Raw genomic sequence first — 26136 nt, forward strand, 5'->3', positions numbered from 1 at the left:
GAAGATATTATTCTGTTTATTAGAAGTAAATAATAGTTTATTAAAAACTTGAAAATGGATTCAATATAACGAGACTGGTTGTTTTTTTGTTTTACATGGGAAAGTTTCTAAAAACAAAAGAGTACCTATCATGGAATCATTTTTCCACCAACAAATCAAGTAGCCTAGGTTCAACTCACACTTACGAGTCTCTTCTCGACCTGAGTCGCGTAAGTGTGAGTTGAGCCTTTATGGATAACGTTATTAGAAGGAATGACTGTATATCTATTTATTTACGGTTTTACGGTTCAATCCTATCATTGTGCATTATTGGAAAATAATCCGGATTTTATCTAAATACCTCAAAAATTGTTCTATTCACAGCTGAGGAGGAATGTGACGATGAAGAGTATGATTATGCCAATGGAAAGAGAGGCATTACAAGCCAATCAAATATCGCAAGAACCCTACCACTGTTGTAAGTATTCAGTTTCAATCTTATTTCTTTGTCTTCTCATATTATCCACCTATAATATAATAAAGAAAAGAACACTGGCTTATACACGTAGGCTACGGGATAGGAAATTAACGAATGACGCATCATCACGTCTAAACTACTGGACAAACAACTTGAAATTTTGCAAATTGATTCTCAATTCCGAAAAACCGAGGATTTTTATAGGCCTTTTTTAAATACGGTACTACTTCAAGATTTCAGTTTGATAAAAATTCTTGACCACGCAATCACTGCTGGCAAACAACTTTTCTCATACTAGCAAAGCAATTTTGTGAGAGAATGTAGTCTATAAATAAAAATTCATTGTTATTGACAATGAAAAATATCGCCCTTATTCTACTTATTGAATATTTACTGTATTAGGATTTGGGCTCTTTTCTTACACATTGTTCCAAATGGTTATATAGCTTATACAACTCTACTCTTCACTTATGAATAATATATATAGTCTTTATTCTTAAATTATATAATAGCTTGCAATTTAGGGAGAAATTTCAGGACTATCAACCTTTTAATAGTGAATCACATATCAAAAGTACTCCTTATTACATGCAGTAAATTCTTTCCAGACTTCTAGACTGCCTACTATGTTAAAAAACTTTTAGTACTCATGTTTTTTTTTTCTTGATTTTTATAGCACCTAGTTAAAGACTAATAAGCTATTCTATTTTGACATAAATTGATAAGAATATTGTTTGTGAAGGTAAAACCCATCGGTTAAGCCTTCTATATTGGTCAAGGATTAAATAGAGATTATTTTTAGCATAAAAGGATACAGTATTCTGCCTTTGCACTTCCAATTGAACACTTTAGCACTAAACTAATTCGTGTGGCTTTCTGCTAGTACTCATGTGAGATTAAAATAATATTAAAGTATTCTCTTCTCTATGGCTGAAGGAATGACTGGTTAGCATTGATTTTTCCATAAATCTAATATGTATAAATAGTGTTTCAATATAGCGTCTTTTTTCTTTAGGGCTACTCTTGAATATAATAAGAAGTCTAAGTAGGTACCCTTACTGAAATTGTTTAAATATATTTCTATTTAATAATGTTTCTATATTGTTTGGAATAGGCCTAGGCTATAGTGTTTCAATATTTCCACACAGAAATCACTAAACATGAAGAAGACAACAAGAAATTCTGAAACTAACTATTATTGTATGTAATTGTAAGCTATCTAATATTTTCTGTAATCGATGAGGTAGTTTTAGTTTTTTGGGAAATAAACATTATTTATTTCTATTCATTGTTTGTTACAGACGAATCTCAGAGAAAAGATCCAACAGTATGTTAGAAACAGACCTGATCAGTTGAAGCCTGCTCCAGAAAAATTGACACCTTACAGGGATCCAGTATTCACTCAATGCTTTGAGCCTGTGAGTGCCTATATTCATAACACTACCCCTGTAATCTAGCCTTTGAAAACTGGTCAATTCCAGTGGAACCAACTGCGATACTATAAACACTTATAGGTCTAAGAAAACATTATTAGTTACTGACACTCAATTATTAATTTATTAGGTCAGCACAAACAATACAATGATCGGAAAAGAAAAAACAGGCTATTGCCCAAAACTTCTTCAATTTCCTAATTTAGTTTCAAATTGTCCAAATATTATACATAGGTTATGTCCATTTCAATTTTCTACACCATAATATTATATAAGCCTGTATAAGTTGATCTTATGGCTTTTGTTGGTGAAGAGTCCCTTCTGCGCGGGAAGATCCCACCTCGCCCCGCCAATGATATACGATACTACAGGCCTGATATATAATCAATACGGTAGTGATTGAAGCTTTTTTGTACAATTATGATTTATATTATTCTTGTAGATATTAGGCTATGTGACTGTATTTATGAATTTTTAGATGGGGGAAATACATTTGGAATTTGAAAAGCGGCTATCAGCCTATAACATTTATATACTACCAAATTACAGAAACAGTCCATGTCGGCATCAGCGATAAGCTCTGTTCTGAGAAAACGTCCAAGCCGTCTAGTGAGCTGCTCTCCGCTCTCTTGTCCTGCCCCCTTGGCTCGCTGCATGACATATTCATTGGACGGATGTCTAACCCATCGAACGATCTATGGCGGCGCTCCACTGCTTCTCAAGTACCTCAATCCGCTCCCTCAACTGCTCGTTCTCCTGTTGTAATTAGTTCTCCCAAGAACGCATCATTGGTGTCGTCATGTGCTTCTTTCACAGGAGTAGAGATTAGCACTTGGTTTCTATGCCCTCCGATGTGTCATGTGAGTGCGCCCCCGAAACATCACGCACAATAGACAAGCCAGAGCTCGTTACGAGTGATACGGTACAGTTTTTCGTCAGACATCTCCATACATCACCCTTACTTGTTGATGAAGCTTTTCGAAATTTGAAACCCTTATACAGGATCGCCGGGTGGCCTTTGGTTGTTTTACACGATTTTATTGTCGAGCTCATGTCACTCATTTAATATGATATATAACTCATTAAATCTATAATGAAAAGTTATAGTCCATATACGTATTGGACAAGATCAACACATGTTCATATCAACAATCAGGTGACCCTCAAAAGACGGAGAGATGAAAGTAGGGGAAATAACAAAGTTTCTTAAATTCTTTAGTGGAGTATCTGATACTGATAAACTCTTATCTCTTATCGCCTATGTGAAAAATGTTTCCACCTGACAAATAACTGTCACACTGTCAATAGTTACCGAAAAAAAGTAACCGAATGCGGAGTTGATTGTTCAATTTCAAAACCTCCCGCCGCGGTGGCTCGATCAGAACTACGCATAAACAAATCTACAGGTTGCTAGGATACTAGATTTCCTGCCTAAATGTTGAAAGTTCACCCAGCTGATTGCACTCACTAGCGGTAATAGAACACTCGAATTCAGAAACGAACTATACTACCTTATCTTATCACTTGAAGCAGTCCAAAAGTGAAATAGTATATTTCGCACCTAGGGCCGAAAATGAGACTTTTCTGGCTCGAAATCGGTTTTCAAGTCCGAGGCCGTAGGCCGAGGACTAGAAAAGATTGAGAGCCGGAAAAACATTTTTGCCTGTGGTGCGAACGCTATTTTTCGCCACACAGAAAATAAAACAATATAAATATAATTATGAGAATAATTGTTTATAGGCACTTCCGAAAGCAAAACAGGAAGGTCATAGCTCTAGCAAATCTGAGGTAATCTGAATATCAGGAAATTGTCCAAGTATTTTTATTTCTTATTCTGATTTGTCTAAAAACCTAATGTTCAATTATGTAAGAGGTTGAGTTTATACTTTTTATTCTTCCAAATGACAATAAGATGATATTATTATAAATGTTTTTATTCTTGAATAATAAACACAAATAATGAAAAGTTTTTTGATCAGCTGTTTCAGCACACTTGAAATTTGGCCAGCCTGAATGTCAGCATCAACAATGATTGTTGTCGTTGACTTCGGAAGTTTAGGTTAGAAGTTTCTATCCTACAATGAAAATCGAATTTGAATAATTTATAATAGGCTATCTTATCTGTATTTTATTCATCCAAATGAAATAATAGTATCTTATTGCAGAATACTTATTCAATTCTAGAAGCATAAACTGATTCCGTTTTATAAACCATTTTGTAAACACGTTCTCATCAAATCATAATTTTCTGACTTCAAGGTTATTTTACAGCCCTAGGGCCGTAAAACTTTTACCGCCTGGTCAGAAACAATCATTTTCGGCCTCCATATGACGCACGAAAACCAGCTCATTACATCCAAGTGGGGCGAAAACAATAGTTCAGTTCTTATATAGCTTTACACATCTGTCACTCGATAAGTTCCCGATTTATATTTATGTTGAAAAAGAGAAAACGTGCAATGACAACCACTGTCTACTCAGTTTAGCTGGTTGAAACTGAGGTTAAGTAGATAGTCAGAAATAAAACCACCGATCACCAATAAAAAACTCACAGTGCACAGGAAATTAATTTCACAATACAGCAAGTACCACTTTGTGATTCACAATATCGTAAGTAAAACTTGAAACTTCACCATTAAAATTTAAAATCTAATGTTTAAATGAAGAAATATATTAGAGCCTGCTTACATATCCTGCGCATGCGCATACCATCATGATAGAAACATGATAGCCTACTTGATACATGATACTTGATACATGATACATGATACTTGATACTAAAACATGAAACTTGATACATGATAGAAACTTGCGATTGGTCTTAAATGAGAGAAGATTTCATGCTCTATAAGTTGCCTTAATTGATCTTACATTACTGTTTATATGAAAAACTGTCGAGACTGTGAAAATGAGAAAAATATCGCAAATTTATTGATTTTTTGAAACAAACGTATCTTACTTCACGATTATATTTTTACAAAAATCATTCACCTCACATAAAAGAGGAGATTCTTTTCTTTAAATTAAAACCAAGTATCATTTTGAGTTACCGAGACACACAGTTTTGAATATAGAAATCGGTCATTTTTCTATGCATTGAAATATGGGCTAAAATACACTAAAGGAGGAATTTCCAATTTTTTAAACAAATTTTATGATACATGATTTTCAACCACCTTGACGAGCTGATATGAACGAGCTGTAGTACGAGGAGATGAGATCATTCAGTCAAAAGTTTTGATCCTGGACGTATCCTTATGTGTGAATCCCACTAGGAAATACTGAAATCTAACGAGTGATTCTAATAGAACATAACCCTCGTAAGGTGATTTCAGCCGAAATGTTTCTCTCTTGTTAGGAAGGCCATGAAAAGGTACCTATTATAATGAGAATTTGAATTTTGGCTGTAGGACATGATTTTATATTTTTGGGTGTATTCCCCCTCCCACCACTACTAAATTCAAAAATACCTAAGGAATTCTGTTAAGAATTAATATTGTTAATTCACGTGATGTGTGGCTTTCTATCATTACTAGAAAAAGATCCTAGTTGTATAGGGTAGAAAAGTGGTGGGTTTGCATAATTTTGAAAACCCCTTAAAAATACCCCTTTTTTGAAAACTCTTAGCTCTGGAATCAAAAATCGTAGAGTTCTGCACGACCACTCAATTTATTGGAAATAAAATATCTTTAATATTTTTGAGAATGCTTTTTCTCGAAAAGTTAAAGGTTCTCAAGATTAAATGGAAAATTTGAAAAAAGTTCGAAATTTTGGGGTTTTTTGGGAGTTTTCTGGGTGAAGCCGCCCTCTGGCGTGTCAGCGAATTTCAGATTAGAATTCAGCGCCCCAAAATACATATAGAACCGTCGCGAAAAATTCTTTTGGGCTGTTTCCTGAAAAACGACCATTCGACTGGACTATTATACAAAACAGAAAAAAGTAATGAAGCATTACAATAATTACTTGATTACTGTGTGGTAAATAGGTGTAAATTTGAAAGATTGAAATTGGCTCATTTGATATTTTTCACAAATCTTTGACAAGAGAAGTTTTTTCTTCTGTCAAATTCACTAGAGTTTGCGATGTTGTTCATAATTGCATTCCCATTTCAGAGACATTAATATCATCATAAGACGCATTCGAAATTAAAATAATTATTAGAAAAAATGTACATTACAATTTAACTTATCATTGTGCTTTTAAGAAAATTAGGTTGCAACAGCAAGGAAACTCAAACACACGACCATTAAAAATTAAAATTAAGCAAAGGAAATCAGAATAATAGTGGATGATGAAGTTATAATTTATTTTTGTCAAAGATTTACCTTCAAACTCATAGGCTTAAAATTACTAAAATTCCTGCATAAAAAAAATTATCAATTGTATTTTTTATGCTATATATTGAGTTACAATATAATAAGCGAAATATAACATTGTAAAGGTGGGAAAAGTATTAGAATTAACTACATTAGGATATCTCTATTTAATACCATGACTTTTTAGCGATGATTCAAAATGTTGACATAAAATTAAAAAAAAAGTCTTGCCTATTATCAAATTGCGCCATGCCCCCTCCCTTGTGGGCACCTCTGTATACTACAGTATGAAAATTAATATACCTAACAGTATTTTATATGAATTTATTTTTCAGTTATCGCATTTGATGATTTGACACCCTGTGAGACCGGACTATATTTGTTTTTAGACTTTTCTATTTGTTTTTGAAAATTTATATTTGTTTTTAGATTGATGAAGAACTTGAGAGACAGTTGAAAGAAGAAAGAGAAGCTGCTAAAAGACTGGCGGAGGAGAGAAAGCTGGAGTCTGAGGTAAAAAAATAATAGTTACTACTAATAGCATATTATGATGATAAATGTACACTGATAACAATGGTATCCTGTTGAGAAACAAACATGATCTCTGATTATTCATAAATGAACTCTGCTTTCTGAGTTCAAGTTATGAGTACGGTGTTCACATAATTATATTGCTATTAATACTGATAGTTTTATACATATTAAAGCTGTAAGTTACAATAAATTCACAGGCAATGCTACTTCTCTGGAAAAACCCACCTCAAAATCATTCGAAACACATAATTGCTTTCAGAATATTGAGTTTGTTCTTTGGTCCTGCAAAATTATTTCTTCTAATATGTGAATATTTCCTATTTCAAAATTTTGTGAAATATTTTCCCATGTTCGGTTTTGAAACATCTGAATTTAGAAATCTACTTTATGAAAATAATCAAGGACTGTGGAATTTTGTGAAGTGAAGAACTACAGGACTCAACCTATTCCGGACAATGTATAACCTTATCTGAATTTCTGAGAGGAATAGCACAAGGTTTACTTATTTTTTCTCTCCCTATCATTTTGATGATTTAGGTACTTATTGTATCAATTAATAAAGAATAAACTTTGGAAGGAGAACCTTCAAACCTGGAAAATGTTATCCCCCTGGCACCCCTGGGTCCCACAACATTTTTGGCATACATTTAAATCAGATTTGCACAAAAAAACATATAATTTGTTATAAAAGTTATCAATAAATAGTGTTCTTTATTGAGCTGCAATGCTCCAAGAAATAGTGGTCTCTTCACTTTGCCTCCTGCAAAAACAATTTTATATTTATTTATTTATTTATAAGGTTAGCAAGAAAAATACAAGAATCGGAAAAGAAAACAGGCTATTGCCTAAAACTTCTTCAATTTCCTAATTTAGTTTTAAATTGTCCAAACATTTAGGTTATGTCCATTCAAATTCTACACAAATCACAATCTAAAATATAAATTAGAATGAAACAAACAATTTAAATTTGGATGGATTAATAATAAAAATTTCTTAAAAACATGGAACAAACTATAAATTCACAAAATAAAGAATAAAAACACTTTAATTTTGAGCTCGAAAATATCACATTCACATAGCTGAATATGAATACTAATGAAATTCCCTTCATTTATGTGAAGCTTTTCTTCAATATTCTTCAATGTTGTTTTCCATCACGAACTGCTTATTAGTAAATCATTTTTTGCTATTATAAATCTTTGCTATCTGACTGCTTGTCGTTTTTTCTAATAGCAAAAAGTGATTTAACAATTTTATAATACACTAGCAGGTTACCCGTGCTCCGCAAGGGTCTATTTGAAAACTTGAAAAATTGACCGAGTAGACGAGACCTAGAACCATCCTCGGCTAATTATTGAGAATCAAATATAAAGTTCATTTCAGTCCAGCAGTTTTGACATGATGATGCGTCAAACATAATTATCCTATCCCGTACATGTATGAGCCAAATATTTCCTTTATTATAGTTTATATATAAGTTTTTCACTTGGTACTAACTTAATAAAGAGACAGATCGAACTCAATCTTGTTCAGAAACCTCCCTCAACTTAATGCAACCTGACAAAATTAAACTGGTTATTAATTAGTTACCAATTTTGAAAATCTGTTTCGAAGAGATAGTCTAGATTATAGTTCTATATTAACATATGGTATGTATATTTCAATTATATATATTCATGCATGATGCCCCATGAATGAAATTTGAACATGAATTCTGAAAAATTTAGAAGGAAAATTGAAATTCGGGCTTCGAGGTGCACGAGATTGATAGTTTCAAAATCTATGTGCGAAATTTGGAGATTTAAATCGTTCCCGTTTTTCCGGTATGCGATCCACAAGTTGACATGTTTTGATGCAAACAAACACAACCCTACTCTCTCTTTTTTATAATAGCCTACATATAAAGTTCACATTTTGTTTTTCCGTAGGTTCAATGCTACAAGAAGGTGATCCCGTTCACTCTGCCCTGTAAGACCCAGCTGGAGTACCTGGAGTGTCTGGGAGCAAGCCCTTTGGCCCGGGTCAAGTACCTCGAGTACTCGAAACTGATGAAGGAGGCCGAGTCCTATAGGAGGCGGATGCCCTGCGACTGGTCCTGTGAACAGCAGAGGGAGTACCTCGACTGCATGGGGGTTGAAATTTGATTGGATTGAATTGCTGCCTCATTTAAATCCTAGGGAGACGGAGTTGGGGTGCAGACGGCCCTCACCTTCAATTCATTACTGAGTTACAAACAAATTCAAACATCTCATAAATCAAATAGATGGAAAGTTGAAGAGAAAACAAATTTTAACAAAATAATAAGAAAGGAAAAACTGTATCTAGAATAGCAAATGGGAGAATAACTGAAATTCTATTGGAATTGATACCGGTACACTTGCAAGGGAAGTGATTGCTACTCAATTTTTCGTAGTTGAGATCGTTTTGCCATGTAAAAGTTTGACATCTTCAGACTTACTGAAGATAGGGTCAGAACAAAGTTGGGCAGGAAGATTGGATTAGATTAGAGTCATTTATTTATTCATGTTACAATAAATTCTGGCTCATAAATTAATTCACTTTAACATTCACATTCAATGACAGTAGTAGGCCTGTTGCTAATTATTCAACAAATCTCACAAATTATGCAAAATTGAATTATGAGAATGAAGATTGAATGCAATTTGAATTGATAACTAGTAGGCTATAATATTGTCGTGATGTAACTTCATGAATCGGCGGTGTTTTCACAGAAAACTGTAGACCCTGAAAAGGATGTAGAATAATATATCCTTCCCATTATTAACACACGACCAGGAAAAGGAAAGTGGAGATTATCAGAGAAAGTAGAAAAGAATGTAGCAGTGTTTAGATATGCATGTATTTCTAAATGTTCCCCCTTTTTGCTACCCTGCCTCCGCCACTCAAATAAAATATAGGCTAGCCTAATGAACGGTACCGTACCGTATGTTCTCTGACACATTTTTCAATACATGATTTTACATGCATTATTTTCAACACTCTCATCACTCCACCATGTTTCAACTTATGAATAAATAGAAAATATTCATTATTGTGACAGAAAGCAGAAATTCCCATTAAATACAGTGTCATGGGCGGATATATATGGTTGATTTGTAATCTGATCACTCTGAACCTGATAATGAACTCAGCTATTACATTATAATATAGATGTTGTTTGTGCCAAAACAAAATGATGGCTACATATTAAGTCACTGAGATTTGTTTTTCTGAGAAAATAACGTTGATTCAAAAATGTAATAAAAGTCTACGATGGTGCCCTATCCTTATTGCTTTTTGGCACTTCTTACTAGAATAATCTACTTAGATTTAAATGATAGACTAGATAGAGTGTGGGCCTACCTGAGAACTGAATATAAGATTGCAGAGAAATTATGAAAGAGCAAGGGGCGCTTCGTGCCTATAGTGACAATTTTTTATTATTAAGATGAATTAGGTACCGGTATTGAAATTTACACATTTTCATAAATTTTCAGGAAGTTTCGACCGCATTTCAGCCCAACAAAACGCCCACGAAGCACCCACCTCCTTCACCCGTGCCTCCTCCGACACCCTGCCCTTCAGTCCCCCCAACTCCTTCCTTTCGCATTCGATATCCTCTCAAGGTCAAGCCTTTCAAGGTCAATCGTCCGACCTTGGCAACATGATTCAAAAGTGCAAGAACGAATTCCGCGCCTCGGGTCTCAACGTGGACCGTCCGCCTGCCTCTTGCAAAAACGCTGACAATGCAAGGTCAAGTCGGAGCAAGAGAGAGAGCTCGGCCTACGGAGAGAGAGAGAGTGATTTCTTCGCCAAAGAGATGAGTAGTGTATCGGTGGGAGATGGGAAGGGTTACGGTGAGAGAGGAACTGGTATTGAGGATGAAGCGACGGGGAACTATGACGTCACCAAGAGCTATGACGTCACAAAGAGCAATGACGAGAGAAGGAGCTCTGGAGAGAGACAGAACTATGGTGTGATGGGAAAGGGCTCTGATGCTTCAGGAGAAAGAATAAGCTCGTACAATAAGGGTAGTTCAGCTCAAGTTGAAAGAGGAAGTTCAAGGGCGCAGGCTTCATTTCAACAGGGGGAGTATTTTTGGTGAGTTGTCAAGATTTTCTTTTTTAAGGATAATGCCCACATGAACCCTAGGCTTGTGCGTAGGTGATGAGAGAAATGTTGAACACCCACAAACTCTTAGGTGAGCTTTAATTAACAGGCAGTAAATTTTGTTCTAATTAATAAGTTAGAGGAATTTTGTTATTAATTTGGATTTCAATCTTTTTAAATTCAAAATTTCTTGTTTTAAGTGTTTGGCCAAAGAATGAGACGGAATTTTATAACACAGATGGACTGAGATATTGCAATTATTCAAATGCTGGTGAACTAATAATTATCATTAAACAAAAATCCAAATTAAATGCTGTTAATCACCCCGAAGACTTCAGCTTCTGCAAATCAACAATACAGTAGACTTCTGCTACCGTACTGCAAATATTGACAACAAGGTAAACAGCTAGATGGAAATTCGATGAGGGCTACTATTCAAAAACTATGTGTCAGCCCGGGAATCGAACCCAGTACCTCCTAATTGCCGGTCAGGCATGCTTACCCTTACACCAAACTCACAATCTCTGGATATCAGCGCTCATATAGCCTAATAAAAATAATTTTTGAATAGTAGCGCTCATCGAATTTCCATCTAGCTGTTTACCCTGTTGTCAATATTTGCAGTACCTAGCAGAAGTCTTCAGGGTGATTTCCGACATTTAATTTGGATTTTCGTTTAATATTAATTAGAGATTTTATAAAGTGGAGAAAACAAAACCAATTTTCTGGAATGAATTTTGGGCTATACGCCTGTTGATCCTCCACCAAATTATGTTGAAAATAATTGTGTATTATTAAATAATTAAAACAATAAAAGAAATTCATTTCACTTGATCACAAGTGTCATGGATATCACAAGGATAGTTTGTGAATAAGAATACTAGATATTAGATAAAAAGACTAAGAAATTGTCAAAAACCACAGATTTTATTTAGAGTAAAAAGACCAGTTTCGGTTGTTACACCATTGTATCAGTTTACTGAGTTTATCAGAGATTGACAATGGTGTAAAAACCGAAACCGGTTTTTCTACTTTTAATAAAATCTGTAGTTTTTGACAATTTCTTAGTCTTTTCCTTTGATATGAACCACAATATCAACTTTTCAACTACACAAATGAAATACTAGATATCGTCCAACACCACAGATTTATTAGAAATCGTGATACCGGTTTCGGTTGTTACACCATTATCAATCTCTGGTAAACTATGCATCAGTAGTCTGAAATGGATGTAACACTGTATTAGAGGTTTTTTATAATAACTTATGATAAAGCTTGCCTGAGCTTCATAACGTCAAGTTATATAGTGTCAAACTATAATAATGTGAAATATTTCTTCTATATGATTGTCTGGTTTTCAAGCATCTAATTTAAAAATCTAATTTGTAGCTTAAGATAGATAATCTATTTTGTGAAGTGACTTAACTTATTTCAGACTATTGTAACCTTATCTAAATTTTGGAGAGGAATAGCACAAGGTTACCTTATTTTTTCTCTCCCTATCATTTTGATTATGTAGTTATTGTAGAATCAATACAAAGGATAAATTCAGAAAATATACGATATATTGTGGTTATTACATAATAATATATAATTTCCATATAATGCTTGTGGAAAATTGTTTTTATGAAGAGGTAATAAACTGATATGATTCCTTGAGCATCAGAGTTCAAATTCCTTGTGTCAATCAACCATATATCCGTGTAGACATGGTCTACTACAAGATATTTATTTATACATTATAATACAATCATTCTCAACTATGAATGATTGGGAAAGTAACTACAACAGGCTTATTAGTATTGTGTTTATCTTTAAAATTTATCAATATTTGCATCAGGAAGAAGACGATGAGGACCCTTCAGACACAGAATCGGATCTGAACAACCCTATGTTTGGCAAACAGGCTGAAGCACCCCCACCAACTATGGCCGAAGAAATGATTCTGTACAAACGACATTTGGCCACCATAAGGAAACGATACTTTGGTGCTCTGTGTAAAGAGGTATAACATTTATAAATATATTTATTTACAATATGACAATTTCCGCTGAGTCTTGAAAGACCCATAGTGGTACAAAAAATAGCACTGTACATTAATAAACATAATGTAAAACTCATTAAAAATCTTTGAAAGATCCATACTAAGAAGAATTTACGGTCCCGTTCAGATTAATGAGCAGCAATGGCGAATAAGAAAAAATGAGGAATAGAAGCATTAATAAAAGGAGAAATATAGTACGCTTCATTAAAGCCCAAAGAATAAGGTGGTTGGGGCATGTGATGAGGATGAGTGAGGCTAGAATGCCGAAATAGTTTTTAATAGCAAGTTGCACAGCAGAAGAAAGAAAGGTAGCCAAGGAACAGGTGGGTGGACCAAGTGATGGATGACCTAGAAAGATGGGGGTAAGAGGATGGAAGGAAAGAGCCATGAACAGGGAGAATGGAGGTGTGTTGTGAAGGAGGCCAGAGCTCACCTAGGGCTGTAGCGCCGGTATAAGAAGAAAGAATGTAAAACTCAAATTAAATAGATGAGTTCAGTGAAATATGATTACACTAGAAACAATATGGAAAAATATTTATAGAGAAAAATAAATAATAATAACAAGGATTGTCTACAATATATATATTTTTTTTATTAGGGTGATGCCCACCATGAGCCACTATTATTATTTTATACATATTTTTGATTCTTCAATATTTTAGTTGATCAAGCTTTCAGTTTGTCAAGTTTTTGAATAGACCCTTGCGTAGCACGTTTTACTTGCTAGTACATTATATTATAATATATAAAAATGATGTATTTGAAAATACATTAGTTTTAATTTTCTCAACTGATGTAAAAAACAGCTTGTCAACTCCTCCTGACGGCACTCTGCCATGCAGTGTTTGTCGACGTGATTATTGTAGATAAGCAGGAAACCTGTGATCCGCAAGGGCCTATTTTAAAACTTGACAAACCGAAAACTTTAAGAATTGAAAACAGGCCTATAACCATCCTTGGTTAATTAAGAATCCATATGCAAAATGTCAAGTACAGTTGAGTAGTTCAGACGTGATGATGCGACAAGCATATTTTCTTATCCCCCGTAGGCCTACGTGTACATACATAAGCCAGATCTTTCCTTTATCATAGTATAGATTTCAAGTAATCATCCAGTAGTTGAGACGTGATGATGCGTCAAACATAATTTTCCCATCCCGTAGGTGTATAAGCTAGTTGTTTCCTTTATTAAGATGAAATAAAAACGATAAACATATCTTCTTTGCTCAAATAAATATGTGAAACTGACAATATATCGTTTTTGGTTCACTTCAATATGGAGAAATTAACAACATCTCTGTTCATAGTGTAATTTCTTTCCTGTATTATAGAGGTAGTCTAGATGGCTTGTATTGTAATGAAGTTACAACCAATAAATTCATTTATTTATAATTTCATTTTCTCTATTTTTAACAATTTTATTGGATTTATTAATGATTGTCAGATGGAGAACGCGGAAACGATAACCCCAGATATAGCGGCGGCAATGTGTACAGCGGCGAATTGGGTCTCTCAATGAAGGCAGCTCCCGAAAAAGTGTATGACTTTCTGTACCCAGAAGCCCCTGGCAATGAGACAATCACTATAGCCGACGTCATGACCAATCTTCCTAAAGGACTTGATGTGAGTATTGGTCAGAAAAATATAATTTTGATTATTACATTTTAAAAAACTTGTGTAGGCCTGAATTTTCATTTACCTTTTAAGATTTGTAAGAGAGTAGCCTGATTATGATTTATGAATTATTAACCAATCAAGAAAATACATTTTTTTTTCGAGGAGCATCAGAGCATCACAATAATACATCAGAAAAATATATTTCAAATTTTTGAATAAAAAGAAAACTTGTGTAGGCTTGATTTCTATTTACCTTAGGAAGATGGGGGTAAAGAGGATGGAAGGAAAGAGCCATGAACAGGGAAGAATGGAGGTGTGTTGTGTGAGGAGGCCAGAGCTCACCTAGGGCTGTAGCGCCGGATAAAGAAGAAAAAATGTAAACTCAAATTATAATAGATGAGTTCAGTGAAATATGATTACACTAGAAACATGGAAAAATATTTATAGAGAAAAATAAAAGAAGAATAACAAAGGATTGTCTACATATATATTTTTTTTATTAGGGTGATGCCCACCATGAGCCACTATTATTATTTTATACATTATTTTTGATTCTTCAATATTTTAGTTGATCAAGCTTTCAGTTTGTCAAGTTTTTGAATAGACCCTTGCGTAGCACGTTTTACTTGCTAGTACATTATATTATAATATATAAAAATGATGTATTTGAAAATACATTAGTTTTAATTTTCTCAACTGATGTAAAAAGCTTGTCACTCCTCCTGACGGCACTCTGCCATGCAGTGTTTGTCGACGTGATTATTGTAGATAAGCAGGAAACCTGTGATCCGCAAGGGCCTATTTTAAAACTTGACAAACCGAAAACTTTAAGAATTGAAAACAGGCCTATAACCATCCTTGGTTAATTAAGAATCCATATGCAAAATGTCAAGTTAATCAGTTGAGTAGTTCAGACGTGATGATGCGACAAGCATATTTTCTTATCCCCGTAGGCCTACGTGTACATACATAAGCCAGATCTTTCCTTTATCATAGTATAGATTTCAAGTTAATCAGTCCAGTAGTTGAGACGTGATGATGCGTCAAACATAATTTTCCCATCCCGTAGGTGTATAAGCTAGTTGTTTCCTTTATTAAGATGAAATAAAAACGATAAGAGTCATTCTTTGCTCAAATAAATTATGTGAAACTGACAATATATCGTTTTTGTTTCACTTCAATATGGAGAAATTAACAACATCTCTGTTCATAGTGTAAATTTCTTTCCTGTATTATAGAGGTAGTCTAGATGGCTTGTATTGTAATGAAGTTACAACCAATAAATTCATTTATTTATAATTTCATTTTCTCTATTTTTAACAAATTTTATTGGATTTATTAATGATTGTCAGATGGAGAACGCGGAAACGATAACCCCAGATATAGCGGCGGCAATGGTGTACAGCGGCGAATTGGGTCTCTCAATGAAGGCAGCTCCCGAAAAAGTGTATGACTTTCTGTACCCAGAAGCCCCTGGCAATGAGACAATCACTATAGCCGACGTCATGACCAATCTTCCTAAAGGACTTGATGTGAGTATTGGTCAGAAAAATATAATTTTTGATTATTACATTTTAAAAAACTTGTGTAGGCCTGAATTTTCATTTACCTTTTAAGATTTGTAAGAGAGTAGCCTGATTATGATTTATGAATTATTAACCAATCAAGAAAATACATTTTTTTTCGGAGGAGCATCAGAGCATCACAATAATACATCAGAAAAATATATTTTCAAATTTTTGAATTAAAAAGAAAACTTGTGTAGGCTTGAATTTCTATTTACCTTAGGTAAGATTTGAAAAAGAGTGGCCTGATTATGATTCATGACGAATTAACCATTCAAACAATACATTTTCTGAGGAGCATCAGAGCATCACATACCTATTCGTAATTAATTTACAGATGGAAATCACTAAGATATTACAATTATTATTCAAATGCTAATAAATTTATAATCACTATTGAACCAAAATCCAATTCAATTTTGTGCTTTACAAACGAATTTCCATCTTGCTGTTTACCCTGTTATCAATATTTGCAGTAGCAGAAATCTTCGGGGTGATTAATTTACAGCATTTAATTTGGATTTTCGTTTGATAATAATTATTGATAGATTCATTTAATTGAACATATTTGGTTCAGTGTGGCTCTCAATATTATTCATCATTGTAAAATTAAGTTTTTGATGGGAAAATAATTACTGAACTTTACTATTGAGAAAATAATTATATGATAAAACACAACTAAATTTTCCATAATATCAAATAATATTTAAAACTGAATACTGTAGGCCTACTAGCTACTGATGGAAACCAACTAAAAGAGCTACAGTATATTAGTTTTTGAAGAAAAAATAACTACTGAGGAAATAATTATATGATAAAACAATACTAATTTTTTCATAGAATTAATAATAATATTTAAAACTGAATACTTTACTAGGTACCAATGAAAACAAAAGCTACCATACTATACAAAAATATTAGCTTTGGAGTGGAGTTGAACACAGCACATTCCGATTGAGAATTTATTATTTTTTATAGTTTTGGCACTGTGTTACATTATTTGTAAATATTTGAAAGATTATTTTTGGGGATTTTTCTCATGGATTCCACTCCAGAGGAGGAGCCTCATCAGCCTCAGAGAATTCATTGACTGATTAATATTATTTGTCATGTAGGCTATCTAATAGCATCAGAAATGTATGATTTCAAATTTATATTTTCTATAATTTGTCATTAATTTTTCCACCTTTAAACATTTTTTTTTGTCAGTGGTTTATTGAAATTATTCTATTAATTGTTCCACCTCCATTAACTTTTCCACCTTTAAACATTTTTCCATTCAAATTGTTATTGTCAATGGCTATTCTATTAATATTGAGATAGGGTATAGGTAGCCTATTTGATTTCTGTGAAAAATATATTTGAGAGAGATAAATTTAATTTGGACTCATAAATGATGTTCTCATAAGTTTGTTATGATAATGTTGTCATAAGTTTGTCACCATAATGTTTACTCGTAAGAAAATCTCTTCTCAAAACTTTTAGACGATAAATAATATATGATTTTGATTCATAATTTGAAACTAGATATAATACCGTGAGTAGTCAGGATATAATAGGTGAGGCTTCAATTTATCTACAACATTTTGGGAATGGATTGTATTTTTATTCCAAGTTATCGATGTACTTTAGAGGAGATGAGTTTGATTGCAATTTATGTATGAAATTTCAGGATATTGTGGTACCAATAGTGCCTCCCATAACAATTGAGTCGAGGAACTATCCTGATATGGAAGATCCAGCTATGCTAGACTCGCCCAGAGTCATTCAGATTGGACCAGCCTTAAATCTCATTGATGAACCTGAAGGTTTGTATTCATTCAAGGAATAAATCTATCAAATACCGTATTATTATCAGTCTATATACATCAATCAATAAAGTAGAAATCACTAGTAGATTTGTAAATTTAGGTAGTAGTGCTATATCCGAATAATTATCAAAGTTACAAACTTCCAAGTGTGGTTGCATTGGATTTTTCAGTATTGGTTCCAATTGGATTTTCTATTTTAGTATAAACACCGATTTGGTCCGGTTGCACAAAAGCCTGTCAAATTTCAATCATGATCAAATTCCAAGAGAACCAATCAGAGAAGGTTTTTCTGTAAAGATGGCTTCTCTGATTGGTTCTCATTGCATTTCATCAAGATTAAAAGTTAACAGACTTTTGTGCAACCAGGTGTCTGAAGGTTTTTCTGTGAAGAAGGCTTCTCTGATTGGTTCTCATGGCATTTCATCAAGATTAAAAGTTAACAGACTTTTGTGCAACCGGGTGTCTGTATATGTGCGTGAATGCACATAGACTTACTTTATTTTTTTAGTGATTAAAATTGAGTGACTGTCACGTTCATAAATGATTATGTACAATAGTATAGAAGTTCAACCACAACTGTTAAGCTACTAAAGTTCTTTTTTCCGTCTTAATACTGTTCTATACTGTTCAATTGTATTATATTGATATTGTGAAACGTCATGCCAGTGTTGTAATAATAAATTTCAATCTCAATGCATTCTGCCCTCCTGTATAATGTGAAACAATGGATCAATGAATATTTGTACTGATTATTTTGTTTGTCTACTCTAGCCTGCTGGAAAAATGGTTCAATAACAACTAAAATGTAACGATTAGTAACGATTTTTTGTTTTGTTTAGTGAAAGGCCTGCTAGACCCGATCGACATCAAGGAGCTGGTGACCGGTCACACGAGCGCCAACTACCTGGAGCTGATGTTCCCCGAGGTGGCTGACATGCAGCTGGAGGAGGAGGAGGAGTCCGAGGAGAAGGCACTCGAGAAGGCTCGCGAGGAGATGTTCAACATTGAGCTGGTTGGCTCCTTGCCACAGCACTTCTCGCAAGTTCAAATGCGCGGCACCATTCCGCCTAGCTGGTTCCCAGGTGAGTCTCACTTCATCAAGATCTCATTTCATCCATCTACTATTTTTAAGGTTCCCAGGTGAGTCTCAGTTCATCCAGTGATTATTTTGATGGTTCACAGTTGAGTCTCGACCAGTTCATCGAGATCTCAGTTCATCCTGTTTTGACGTTTTCTTGATAAATGGATATACTGAGAGTGGGCTATATAGTGAGGTCGACTTTATAATGGCAGTATTTCAGGCTGTGCAAAGGCTAAAAATAAACTTTCTACTGGTGATATTTTTCAACGTTTTTTGATTTGTATAATATGTATCATCAAGCTATCAAAATGAAAAAGTTTTCTCAGAAAAACATTTTTTCTGATCATTATCTTTGAGATATGAGCACCTAGAGTTTAAATTTTTGGGACAGAACATTTCAAATTCAGTAAGAGATAAAATTCATGAGATTTAGAGGATTGATATTGATGATTGTATAAAAGAAAAAATAGAAAATATCAATTTTTGAGAAAGTTATTTAATTTACCAAAAATGACAAAAAAAAAACTCAACTAAAAGTTATTTTTGGTCATTTTTAGTGAATTAAAAAACTTTCTCAAAAATTGATATTTTCAGAACATTTTTGTTTCATTCAATCAACAATAGTACCACAAAGAATTTATCCATTGAATGTCATCGATTTATCTCTTACTTTGAAATGTTCTGTCCCAAAAATTTAAACTTTAGTCATATCTTGAAAAATTATGATCGGAAAAAAATGTTTTTCTGAGAAAACTTTTTCATTTTGATAGCTTCATGATATACAAATCTAAACACATTGAAAAATATGACCAGTAGAAAGTTTATTTTTAGCCTTTGCACAGCCTTAATTTAACATTGTGTTGTTATCCTTTTACAGCTCCGGGCTCCCCTACGTTGCCAGATCGTTTTCAACAATGTAGAAATATAATAGAAAATATAGTAGAAATTAATATATATAATAAATATAGTATTTACTAATAAATAAATATAGTAGGAAATATAATTATATAATATATAATTAAAGAAAATAATTTCTTGATGAATAAAATAATATAATTGAATAAAAGTTGATAATTTTCAACAATTATCTGTTTATTTATTTTCAATAAAGAGCTAATATTACATCAGTTATACCGGTACCGTATCAGCTATCCTCTATATAGAAGGTGATGGCAAGTCAGAGAAACGACAACGTTGTTCTCCTGTCTTTCTCCACTGCCATTATAACATAGACCCCGCTATGAGTGAGTTATCACATTGAAAGTGAATGTATTTACAAGTGCACGTCGAATCATGCATGAGCCGAAAAACAAGAAGGGTCATTGAAACCATTGAAACAGGTTGTGACTTACATGTATGTAGCTGCTCACACTAAACGCAACTATCAAGTGCAAGCGTTCAGTATGAGTGTTGCTTATTGCTCTTCCCGGATTTTGTTTCTCATCTGCACGCTTGGTCATGCATAGCCAAGCTTGCACTTGCACATATACAAGCATTCAATGATATCACACCCTTAATTTAAAAATGGAAAAGAATCGATCACACTCTATAAGGCGTTTCAGACGAGTCGGCAGGGCAGAAGGCTCTCGGATTGGCCTATGGGCGTTCGGAAATCACCTGAGAGCTTCCTGCCCCGCCTACTCGTCTGAAAATGCGCGTGAAAAACGCCCAATATGGTCTCTCCGTATAGTTGAATGGAAAGCATTGACGATTTTATTTTTATTAAATTATTATATTAATAAAAATACTAGCTTACTCGGCGAACTTCGTACCACCGAAAAGTCAATGTAGGCTATCTCATGTCACACTTGACTTCGGTGAATCATTAAATTTATCTAACAATCAATATTTTCATTTACATCTCAATACGGAATCCTATGTGCTTAACACTACCATACCAGTACACAATTTTATCACAGAGTGACGTGTTTATTACAGCTGGTAAGTTTAGATGCTAAATCATAATATTATCACAACATGATCTTGAATCATGATCATCTTCCCGTTCTACGTTAGCCGCTTGGCCGGCAAGTACGAAAACATATATCTGTAAAATGGATCAATAAATTACTATTATTAGACCCCCTATTAAAATATTTCTGGACAGAAACCATCCCCAATATTCACACAACAAATTACCAAAGTTTCATGCCGTTCTGTTAAGTAGTTTTCGAGTCTATAGGGAACAAACTAACTCAAAAACAGACATTCATTTTTATACATATAGAGACTGAGACTTTCTCTGACTTTTCTCTCCTTTCTGATTTGGATAGTATTGATTAATAATGTGAATATCTTCGAAACGGTTTGAGATATCGATATGCGGTTCTCGCCATTATTTTTTTCTTGAAATTCCGTATCGAAATCATGTATTGCATGTACACCTTCCTATTAAAATTTCTGGACAGAAACCATCCCCAATATTCACACAACATACTCCCAAACTTTCATGCCGTTCTGTCAAGTAGATTTGAGTCTATAGGGAACAAACAAACAGAAACATTCATTTTTATATATAGTGTAATATTACATTTTTTCTCGATTAAAATCGAATCTTCAATTCGAGATTTATAAAACTTGATAGTAAATATCAGAGTAATCGATATATGCGGATATGCGGATATATATATATGCAGACAACTTTTTAACTGAGAATTTATCGTAAGAAATTGTGTTGCACATTCCATGGTATCACCGAAACTGAGTTAACAGAATTAACAGATAAATAGATCATTATAAATATAGAGGATATATAAATTTAAAATAAGTTTTGAAATAAAGTTTTATTGAAAACAAATGTAAAATGTAAATTCTAAACTTGTAATTTATAGTTTTTTGGAATTTAATATCGGTGATGTGTTCGTAGTGTCAACACTGGTTTTGAGGTGGGGCTTTGCCCTGTACTTGTTAGGCTTCTCTCTAAAAAATGGTGGCTGGCTATGTGTTCTAATTGTGTTCTCTGAATATTTTTCTGTTTAATTGAATTTTTAATGTTTTAAATTGAGTTTTGAACAGTTTTATGGTGTTCTAATTTTGTATAAATTGTTTTGTGTGTCTACAAGCCTATAGCCATTGTTTTTCAACTATATAAATGGATAAGTATTTAGCTTGTAATGATGCTAGATGCTTAAGCGTGTAAGGTATTGTTTTGTGGATTTGTGTTGTATATTGCCAAAATTCTTCTGAAGATAATAATAATAATATCGAGTGACCTGGCTGGCTCAGGTCTGGTATCAGAGTTTTCAGGTCGCAACTGATCAATTTCAGGGCCTCTGACATGACCTAACGACTGCTTTCTAGGCAGCCGGGACCGACGGCTTAACGTGTCCATCCAAAACACGTTAATCTTCTTCTGAAGATTATAAGTTGGTTTGCTCTGAAAACTGGATTTCTCATTCATAAGCAATAGATCCATTCATGGTTTATCAAGAATCTACCATTTTGGAGCCGATAACTTCCTTTAGGTTAATAGGTGTGAAATGCTATCAAACCTATTAAGGAGAAATTGGTAGCATGGCAATAGCCTATAGATAAAAATTATATATTGTATATATTTTTTCAATTTGACTCAGCCCAAAACAATTTTCACCCAAATTTTGATGGCACAGTCAAAAAAGTATTATTTTGGAAATATTTATATGGATGTTTTTCAATTTCTGTCGTAGGTTACTGGACCGCCAGCCCCTCCAGGGAAGGTGTTTTCAAGAGTTCGAGACCGTCCGAGGTGATGGAATACATCTGGGAAGAAATGCAACCTGAGAGAGTCAGACCTGCTGGAGCTGCTTACATTATTGGAAATTAAAATTATTTATTTTTTGTTCAGTAGCCTAATTTATTGTCCTGTCCAAAATAATAAAATGTGCTTGTCTTGGTTCAAATTGTTTTGTACGGATGCTTTTTGACTAGCAGGTAACGCGTGCTCCGCTGGGGTCTAATTGAAAACTTGACCTACTGAAAGTTTGACGAATTTAATCCATTCTCGGTAAATTAAGAATCTATTTGCAAAATGTCAAGTTAATCAGTGCAGTAGTTGAGACGTGATAATACGTTGTCATTCGTGAATTTCCTATCTCGTACAAGCCAATTCTTACCTTTATTATATTATAGAAGATATATATACTTTTTTTGCTGAGGGTGATGCCCACAGGAGCTCTAAGCTTGTGCGTGGATAATGAGGCGAATGATAATGGGAGATGAATGTATCTACAGTTTTAGGTTGGTTCCAAACCGCTGGGAAGCGATTTTACAACTCATGAATCATCACAGGAGTTAACTCAAGTGGTCACCCTTCCAAAGGGAGTAGCAGACGCATGATTCTTAACTTATCTAAGTGATAGCTTACCAGCGCGACTATTGAGTAGATTTATAGATTACACAATATAATATATTGGCCCAGTTGAACAGAAGCCTGTTAAATTTCAAACATGATAAAATGCACGAAAGAACCTAACAAATATGTCTTCTCTGATTGGTTCTTGTGGTCTTTAATCTTGATTAAAATTCGACAGACTTTTGTGCAACTGGGCGATTGTTTTTGAAAGAAGAAGAAATAATATAGCCTACTATAGCATACAGAGAAGATAGTATAAGAAGATATTCATTCCATTGTATAGGGCGTTTATGATCCAAAATTCACTGTTAACTCAAGCCGATAGTCCTAGTATTTATTTTTGGTGAAGCTATGTGACGCTAGTAGTCTCTCACACTGTGCCGTTCTTTCACTCTCACGCCAACAATACAGTATTAATAGACAGTAGTCGGCTTAAGTTAACCAAAATTTGCTTGAAATTTGAAGCATAAACGACCTATACCATGTTATATATTCTTATACTATATTTTCTCTATGGTTGAATTCACTTAATAAGAGCGCCCAAAACGTCCTCTGATTGGCTGAGAATCAGCTGTTGATTACAATTAGCCAATCTGAAATCATTGTAGTTTTTGTCTTGTTAGAGCGTTCATAAGTGACCAGCCTAATGCTGTTCACATTATTTGGTTTAAACTTACACTGGGAAAACGACCATTAAATAAAATAACATCTATTAAATAAACTGACCGATCCTTAACTTTATCCAACACTAGCAAGATAGTAAGATACAAAACAAAAAATTAATAAGAAGTACACAATTAATGCAAGGATCAATATTCAACAAATAAATTTCATAAGTATAGCTATGGATTTAAATGAATATTATTCTTGTTAATAGAGTTGATCAACACATTGTTCTTTCTTATCTAGTATACATATTATGTATGTACTGACATATTTGATACTGTTCTGAACAAAGCTCAGGCTAGAGCTACCAGAGGACTGTAATTTACTATTTAAATAATCAAATACAAACAAGGGGCAAAATTTAATCTTCAATTTGAGCCAGGTTATTTGTACAGTTAAACTCTGCATTAATGAACAATAAAAAAGCAAAAACTCACCAGATTTATTCCAATCTTGACTACTAGCCCTTTGAAGCCTTTATTAGGTGTTTTGGTCAGGTTCAGGGTGGGACGAGATCTGGGAAGATAGGTTCTTGCTTCCGGGCTGCCTTTTCGCATTCAACTTGCAGGCTATGCACTGTGTTTTGAACAAAGCTCAAACTGGATTCTTTATAAATTCAAATCCGATTCAAATTAATTCAATTCAATACTATTTAAGCTGTTATATTCATAATTCACACACACGACACTCAAACAATTTACAAGAAATTTCCGATCGAAAATTACATGACAAACACAACTTTGGTCTTGCAAATGGGCTGACAAAACAGACAAGACAAGACTGAGACTTTCAAAAAAATCCACAATGCCAAGCAAGCAGTATGGTCTGCGCTGATGCAAACACAAGCCTGCTATTGGCAGAAATACAGTCTGGCATTCTGGCACTACAATTCGAATTCTCTGGCCAGAACATACCCCTGCCTCTGAAAAACTATTTTTCAGCCAAGTTACAAAACTGCAAAAACCAAGGAAAGGAAAAATCCAGACATGCCAAAAACAAAACAAAACACCAACACCAAAAAAAACAACACAAAAGAAAAAAATGCAACAATCACAACAACTATTGAGTTGGGAGGGATATAATTTTGTTACTGGTCTGTTATAAATACCAGTTTTTAGGCCAACACTCACCACTCGAACCTCGCCGTCACTTCCCGGAAACACTTGTTCAATGACACCAAGTGGTCACTGCAATGGAGGTGTGTTTGGTTGGTCAACTACCACAACTGTTCCCACACCAATAGAAGTGGGTGATTTCAACCATTTTTTATGACTTTGAAGTTCGTGCAGGTACTCTCTTCTCCATCGGTTCCAGAACGATTGAATAAGTTGACTGACCAATTCATACCTGGTGAGACGATTCACAGGGACACTGTCCACGTACCGCATGGGAAATGATTTCAACGGTGTTAGAGTCAAAAAGTGCGCTGGTGTTGAAGCCAGCGGTTCACGCAGATCCTCACTCAGTACACACAGTGGGCGGGAATTCAGGACACCTTCAATCTGCACCAATACAGTGTTCAGTTCCTCATAGGTGAGAAGTTGATTGCCAATTACTCGGAACAGATGCAACTTTACAGATTTGACATTTGCCTCCCACAGACCTCCAAAATGCGGCAAATCAGGGGGAATGAATTTCCAATCAATTCTGTGTTCGGCGAGTTGACTAGTCAATGTGGTTTGAAACTCGGACGAGTTCAAAAGTTGAGATATTTTTCGCAACTGTTCCTTGGCACCTACAAAATTAGTACCACAATTGGAATACATCACACGACAGGGTCAATGACGTGACAAAAAATGACGGAACGCAGCTAAAAACATGGGCGTTGATAGATCCGATACCAACTCAATATGTACCGCCTTTTTTGCCATACACACAAACAGACAAATGTAGGCTTTCAAAACACAAGGATTACGACGTCTCGTCATAGTAATATGCAGAGGACCAGTGTAATCCACACCACAATTTTCAAATGGTTTACATTTTGACACTCAACAAGCAGGCAGGTCACCCATTTTTGGAATAATTGCATTATTACTAGGTCAAATACGGAAACAACGATTACACTTAGAGACACAAATACAAATAATAGAGCAAGCAGACAGTATCCAGAATTTCTGTCTGATCAAGGACAACAATAACGAAAGTCCAGCATGACAATTCTTCTTGTGA

The 26136-nt window shown here is 34.2% G+C and overlaps 1 protein-coding gene and 1 long non-coding RNA gene across 2 annotated transcripts; both read left to right on the plus strand.

Annotated features, from left to right (window-relative positions):
* Window positions 1-368: 368 nt before the first annotated feature.
* Window positions 369-8868, plus strand: LOC120355480. The gene is made up of 4 exons (XR_005573531.1): window positions 369-457; window positions 1759-1875; window positions 6636-6719; window positions 8669-8868. It is a non-coding gene; the product is annotated as an uncharacterized LOC120355480 (long non-coding RNA).
* Window positions 8869-10228: 1360 nt separating this feature from the next.
* Window positions 10229-22872, plus strand: LOC120355484. Its single transcript, XM_039443910.1, has 6 exons — window positions 10229-10841; window positions 12691-12855; window positions 15864-16043; window positions 17749-17884; window positions 18727-18969; window positions 22634-22872. The coding sequence occupies exons 2-6, from the start codon at window positions 12742-12744 to the stop codon at window positions 22768-22770; spliced, it is 810 nt and encodes a 269-aa protein (XP_039299844.1). The 5' UTR covers window positions 10229-10841; window positions 12691-12741; the 3' UTR covers window positions 22771-22872.
* Window positions 22873-26136: the final 3264 nt, after the last annotated feature.

Source organism: Nilaparvata lugens, unplaced genomic scaffold (assembly GCF_014356525.2).
Source record: "Nilaparvata lugens isolate BPH unplaced genomic scaffold, ASM1435652v1 scaffold2046, whole genome shotgun sequence".
Lineage (NCBI taxonomy): Eukaryota > Metazoa > Arthropoda > Insecta > Hemiptera > Delphacidae > Nilaparvata > Nilaparvata lugens.